The sequence below is a fragment of the Euprymna scolopes genome, chromosome 32 (genome assembly GCF_053919585.1).
Source record: "Euprymna scolopes isolate OS-2025 chromosome 32, ASM5391958v1, whole genome shotgun sequence".
In the NCBI taxonomy this organism is placed as follows: Eukaryota; Metazoa; Mollusca; class Cephalopoda; order Sepiida; family Sepiolidae; genus Euprymna; species Euprymna scolopes.
The window spans coordinates 23,412,501-23,420,000 of NC_136513.1; the positions used below are offsets into that span (position 1 = coordinate 23,412,501).

Consider the following 7,500-nt stretch of genomic DNA (forward strand, 5'->3'; position numbering starts at 1 on the left):
TTTTTGTACATTGTTTAAGAAAAAAAAACGTAAAAAAATATGTTAGCATTTTTTAATTCGTTTTCATTATTCATAGAAATTGACATTTTTAAATATAATAACTTCATTATATCTATTTAAAAACAAGATTTTTTTAAAAATAATTACTAATCATTTTCCTTTTTGAAGACATTTTAAGAAATGTCCGAGTCCCCCCCCCCCATTTACTTGCTTCTCCACGAGTCCAAACTTAAACATTTTTATAATTGGGGGGGGGGGGGAATCCAATTACCTATTTTTTTTTTTTTTTTTAAGTGTGTGTGGGGGGGGAACTTTGGTTAGAGACAACAATAATAATTATCCTCGGACTTGATCGTTTTCTCATTCATTGATCGAGGACAAAAAAAAATTAAATTAAATAAATAAAACGATGAAATTTAGTATTGGAGCAGAGACTACACTTTGCTCATAGCGAACAGAACAGGTCAACATTTTTTTATTCTGATGATACAGTGATACACTGGATTAAAATAATGGCAAAGTTTCTGATATTACAAACGACTCGGATGACAAGTTTATAAATAAGTGTAATACGAGAGAGCAGATACTACATTCTGCTCTTAGCAAAGAGCCTCTTTGCCAAAGAGGCGAAGACGATTTGTTTAAGTAGTTATTCTCAAATGATGAAACCATTAATAAAATTAATGGGTTATCTTGAATTTACAATTTAATGGTCAAACAATACCATAATAAACGAATAAAAGTTATTACGAATGCCACTAAAATTATTAATTGAATAAAATTGTTTATACAAACTGAGACTAATTTAGTTAATATAAATGTTGCTTCAATGGCAATCGGCTTAAAGCTGAAAAGTTCAAGATAACCAATAAACCATTTAGAAATGAAAGCGTTCATTTAAATAAGGTTTACACTAATTTTTTTTTTATTGACAAATTTCTGCGTCGAAATAAAACAAATTCACTGCAAATTATTTCCATTTATAAACTTAAGTTTTATTTTATTTATTTATTTTTTTAAATATTTGGATTGGCTGCAATAAACGCTTTTACTCACATTATTTAAAAACAAAATAACCATTTTTAAAACTTGTTTTTGGTTATTCATAAAATTATTCGTTTTATAAACAATTAGGGTACTAGTGCACTTATTGATTCGTGCTGAAATAATAACGTTATTGTTTAAAACGCCGTTCTTAACAAGGGGAGGGGAGGATGTTTTGTAACTATTCTATACTTTAACCTTACAATTGAATAAAAAACATAAAACTAATTAAACTTGTAAATACGATTTAAAAAAATAGCGCGGATCAGTAAGTGCACTAGTACCACAATTAGATATAAACAAATATATTCAATTGATTATTACGTTAAATTTGGATTAAATAATATTTTAAATTAAAACTCCGCTGAATATAGAATTTTTATTAGTTTCTGTTTTGAACGAGAATGTTCAAAACTAATACGAAAGCAAATTACAAAAGACATTAAACCTTAATTATCCAGTTTTAACGGAAAGCGAAACCAAGTCTATATATTTAAAACATGTTTCGTTTCACATACTAATTATTTTTTAAGTAAATTATTTTTTTTTTAAATAATAAATAATTTATATATATATATATATATATATATATATATATATATCGCAAACATAACATGGGAGTTAAAGTCTCGTTGAAATATCCAAGAATTTTTATTATAATTACTAATTAACCAGTGGTCATTTTGCCAGACACTTTTGACCTGTATTTGAAAAAAATATGTTAAACCTATCTTACGTGTTGTGCTCAAATAAAAAAAAATAAATAAAATAAAAATAGAAATAAAACTAGAATATAGAAACTGCAAGGGGACAAGTTAAAAAAAAAAAAAAAAGTCTTAGGCGTTGGCCAGCCAGTCTGGTCACAGAGGGCATTTTTTTTTTCTGGAGATTTGACAAGTTCCGAGAATATTGGCATTGACAAAAAGTATTTTAAGGGTCATTTTTATTATTCAATAAAATATCTTAATACTGAATATTGTATAATAATGATAATAATACAAGATAGCTTAAAAAAAATGAAACAGATGTGTACACACGCATAAAAACCACGTGTAGTTTTTTTTTTTTCTTTTAAAAGATCTTAAAACATAGGAAATAAGTTTTTCTTTTTAATTTTTAGTATTGGTTTATTTTAAGCAGAAAACGATCGGACTCATATGTCAGAGTGGTCATAAAAGGAGCAAACAAAAAAACTGGTCAAGTATTAGCTTGACCAGTAAGTAAGCTGGACAATTATATAAACAAAAAACGTTAAAAGCGAATATTGACCAAAAAAACACCAAAAAAAAAAAAAAAAAACGAGCAGACTTTTTAGATTTATATATATATATATATATATATATATATTTTTTTTTTTTTTTTTTTTTTTTACAAAACTTCATTACAATTCATTCTCTTCAAGAAAATTGTTAGGGTTTTTTTTTTAACTAAATAAAAACTATACGATTAATAAAAAAGGTCGCAGAAGACCATTAAAAATAAGTACTGACCTATTGCGTGTGTGCGCAATAATGCTGTTGTTTTTTTTTTATATATAAAAGTGGTTAGTATTAATTATGTTTATGAAATGATGCAACAGACATTATTAATAATATTAACTACCATAATGTGTTTTATGCATAAAGTATTAAATAATAATTAAACCTCGTGGTTCCAAAGCGTTACAAACTGTGTGTGTGTGTGTGTGTGTGTGTGTGTGTCCGCGCCAAGTGACCGCTACGCAAAACTGAAAATCCGCTAGGAACGATATACACTTTTTTTGCGGGTATTACAAGGAAGTATATTTGTCACATACACACACACAAAAAATATGGTTAAACATAAACAATGATATGAATTTTGTGGAACAATTATTTTATTTAATGGTTTTCTGTGAACAAACCAAAAAAGAAAAAAAAAATCATACAAGTTTGCGGGTGTGCATAGTAGAATCATTTCGAAGATATTACGAAGAGAGAGAGAGACCTTATTTTTCATCTAAACTATGAACTAGACAAATAATCATATCGCAAAGTCTTTTATAAATAATATAACAAGATCACGAATAAAAAAATAAATAACATAAAAACCTAGAACACGTGCTAGTGACTGTTAGCGTTTTGTTTTATATATAACATAAAAATCCGAACCTAGGTATTGGAGGTTTAGAGGCGTGTATATTTTTAAATGTAAGTCTCTTATTTTGATGTAAGCTTATTTAATTAGATATGTCAAATAGGTTTATTGTGTGTATTAATATTAAAAAAAAAAAAAAAGTGTAGCACAAACGATAAATATAACTGATTTTACGACATACGACGAGGGGTATTTTTTTGTTTTTGTTTCATTGTGGGAGGGAGTAATTGTTAGGTCACTACAAAACAAATAATGAATTGATAAAAATTGTTAAAATATATTCTTAGAAATGTTGAACAATAATAAACTGTTTGTTTTTATTGTATTTATTTATTTCTGATATGTGTTGGTGTATTGTGGAACACGAAAACGGAGACATTGCGTAAGTTTGTCTAAGCCAGACTAATGACGTCTTGTCGGTGCGGGTGTGCCGTCTCTAGTTGGCATGTGGTCATCTGCTTCGAATCTAGACATCCCTTCCAGATCTCCGTATAAGAAGATAGCCATTGCGAAAATATACAATTATAGATGCGATTTCTTGTCATGGTCATTTTTAAAAAGAAGAATATCCGTTCAGAAAACACCGTATATTTACGGTCGGAAAAACAAGAAAATAGTGCGTGCGTTCCTCCTCCCTGACGAGAAGATATAAACATTACGCACATCGAAATGGGAGATATTTGGGAAGAAGAAGGAAAAAAATGATGAGAGAAAGAGGAAATACATTGTACTTTACAAAAAAAAATAAAGATTTATTTATTTATTAATTATTCAAATGTTTGACGAGAGAAAGAGAAACCAAAGAAGCCAGTTTTTGACAAGGAGGTTGCTAGAAAAACGGACACGCTAGCCTCCGGGCTTGAACCGGGGACCCTTCGACTTTTAGTCGATAAAATATACGTAAGAGGACAAAAATTAGCGAGAAGAAATCTCTGTTTGGAGGATGTTAACGTTCACAACAACAGGTACTTACATGAATCAACCGTTTTTCTTTGCTGTGGCTTGCCCTGTTTCCTCCGTGACATGGTGTAGTAAAAACAGCTTCAAAAATATCTTGATCCAAAACTACGGGTCTTACATCTGGACAAAGATTATCAACAAATATGGCCGACGCGGGCACGGAATCATGGGAAGATTTCCCCAAATCACCTGCAAGAAGAACCAATGGCTCCACCTACTTTTTTTCGCCTTTTTTTTTTTTTTGCCTTTTTTTTTTCGCCTTTTTTTTTTTTTTTTTTTTTGCTCTCTTTTCCCCTTTTTTACGCTCTTTTTTTTGGTGCCTGGTTCGTTATTTTTTTTTAATAAACTTTATCCACTTTTAATATATATATATATATATATATATATATATATATTTTTTTTTTTTTTTTTTTTTTCCAAATTTAATTTTCCTCCTGTTTTGGGGGAATTTTAACAGCAGTAGTAATAATCAACCAGGCCAAACTGTTTATCATTATTAATATTATTACTAACAATAATAATAATTAATAATAATAACAATAACAACACAAGCGATACACACACAAATAAAAACAACCAAAAAAAAAAAATCAAATAATAATAAGTTCCGGTCTGGTCTTCCGTTGTAATATGTAATTTTTTTTTTTTTTTTTTTTTTTTTTCGTCTTTTGTTATTTTCGGTCCGACTGTTGGTGTGGTTCCAATCCACCGATGACCACTACGAAAGAGGTGGGGTCACTTGGAGTCAACACCTCACTGTTTACTGTAAAAAGTGGGGAGTGGGGGATTAAAACATGGAGAAGAGAAGGTTGGGGTTAGCCAGATAGAAGGCCAATAGCCGATATGTATATTAATGTTGTTGTTGTTGCGTATGTATACATATGTGTGTGTCAGGGTGGGTGCGTATGTTTGCGTAAGTATCTCGTAGATAAGCCGAGATATAGGATTTGTCATATATGATCGTTACATAAAAATATATCCATCTAAAGCCGAATAAGTTTAGTACGCGGACACTGTAATATTGTAATATTAGAATTTGTTGGTGTGTGTGTGTATATATATATATATATATATTTATATATATATACATACATACATATACAAGTATGTATAAATATATATATATATATATATATATATATATATATATATATATGCGCGTATATATTTGTTTGTGGCTATCGCAAATGAACGCGTGTTTTCAATGGCATCAAGACCATTATTAACAAAAATGGTAAAGTTGATTGTTTATCGCGTGTAAGGTATTATTAGAGAAATATATTCCTATATATATATATATTTATATATATACATGTGTGTGTGTGTGTGTGTGTGTTATCTTTTTAGAATATATATATACATATATTTCCGTTTGTTGTCATTGCGTGTTACGTGGGGCCTTTAGATAAAAGTAAAACTATAAAGTACTCCGCCTCTTGGGGTCAGTAGAATAAGGGTGTCCGCGGCCCCGAACGTGTAAAGAGAGACCCTTTTTCGCAATACACCAATGTTTAAGTGAATGGACAGTGGAAACGCTGAACGAATATGCTAACATCAACCTCGCCACGAAAAGAGGCGGTGGCTATATGAAAATACTGCCCCAGTCGAAGTGATCTTACAGAAGCTTTCAAGCCATCTAAAAACTTGGCGGCGACGGCGGGTTAGGGGGCAGGCGGAGGAGGAAGAGAGGGAGGAGATGGCGAAGGGTGGGGGTGGAGAAAGACCTAGTCGGACTTTCAGAGAGGGAAAGAGAGAGATGAAGAGAAAGATGGGGGGGAAGGCAAATTGAAAGGATGATAAGCAAGTGCTTCCCAAAATAAAAGACACAGCTTTCTTTTTTTTTTTTTTTTTTTTCATAAAGAATAAGCTAAAACAGTTAAGAAAAAGAAGAAAGCGAGCGAGAGAGAAAGAGAGGGACGGTCTGGGGGAGGGCTGGAGCGAGAGTGCAAATGCATGGCGGTGTACAGTTCAGAGTTTGTGGCGTGGGGGTGGTGGAAGGGAATAAGCGTGGAGAGAGGGGGAGAGGAATGGACGGAGGAGGCAGGGGGTTGGAAGGGGGAGGGATGGCAGGAGCGGGTTTTGTACGTTGTACAGCCTCAGATTTTTACGCTGAGGACAGTACGAACGAGGCCCTCGACGGAAATATGCAGAGATAGATAGATAGACCGAGAAATTGAGAGAGAGAGAGAGAGAGAGAAAGAGAGAGGAGGGAATGAGAGAAAGAGGAGGGAGGAGTAGGAGTACTAAAATACAATAAAACTATCGACGAAGTGTTAATATGGAGGTACACAATTGTTTAAAAACAAAACAAAGGATCGATTTTGAATCGGAGGAATAATAACTAATCGAACAACCCTCTTTCGTTATCTTTTCTTCTTTTTCTTGTGTTCTTTTAACGTAGAGCTCTACATAGCTTCCTCTTTCCCATTTTCGCCGCGTAATGATACGGCGCGAAACATTAAACTAGTCGTCTCTGTCCACTCTCTCTCTCTCTCTCTCTCTCTCACACACACACACACACACACACACACGCATGTTTGTATGTATATATAAGTATATATATGAATATGTAGATCTCTCTTTATATATCTGTTTGTGTGTGTGTGTGTGTGTGTGTGTGTGTGTGTGTAAACGGTCAGTCAGAAAATGAGGGCCAGTAAATATGGATTAGTGATGTAATTGACCTTTAACTGGGCTAAAGTCCTTTCCTGACACAGGAGTGGAGGGTGGACACTTTCCATTTTCTTTCTTTTTTTTTTTTTTAATTTTCTTTATTACCGCCTTTTGTTTATAAGGGATAAGGTTTTGTTTTGTCTTATTTATTTATTTATTTATTTAATTAATTTTTTTCTACTTTTTTTATATTTTTCAATTTTCGTGTTATTTGTGAAAAGCGCGCGTGCGTGTGTGTGTCCATATTATTTCCCTTTCTTCTTCTTTTCTCCTTTTCTTTTCTCGGCCTTCTTGCGTATTTTCCTGTCGTCAGACACGGAAAATACGATTTGGAACCAAGGAGTATTATTGTGCGCGTGTGTGCGCCTTCTTCTATATCCAGTGCGTGTGTGACTCGTGGCATTCCCCCACCCCAAACTTTCTTATAAAAACAAAAATAACAAAAGTTAGGTTTTGCTAACTCCTTCAAAAAGTTACGCCTGGTAAAAAAAAAAAAAAAAAAAAAAAAAAAAAAAAAAAAAAAAAACGCTACTTTTGACGACGTTTTTATTATTTTAAAGAAGTTGGAAAATTAGTACAAAAAAACAAAAAAAAAACACAATATTTTGGTTTATCGACTTATTTTTTTGAAACGTATTTGCGTTAAAAAATAATATATAATATTATCTATCTATCTATCTATCTATCTATCTTTTTATATACGTATAT

General features: G+C 31.8%; 1 protein-coding gene across 2 annotated transcripts in view; it reads right to left on the bottom strand.

Moving 5' to 3' along the window:
• Positions 1-6,611, bottom strand: part of LOC145256247 (BCL11 transcription factor A-like) — a 237,546-nt gene extending 230,935 nt beyond the window's left edge. For both annotated transcript variants that reach the window (XM_080114899.1, XM_080114900.1), the window contains exon 1: positions 4,133-6,611. In XM_080114899.1, coding sequence (XP_079971025.1) covers positions 4,133-4,184 — 52 coding nt within the window. In that variant the 5' untranslated portion in view covers positions 4,185-6,611. The remainder of the gene's footprint in view (positions 1-4,132) is intronic.
• Between the last annotated feature and the right edge of the window lie 889 nt (positions 6,612-7,500).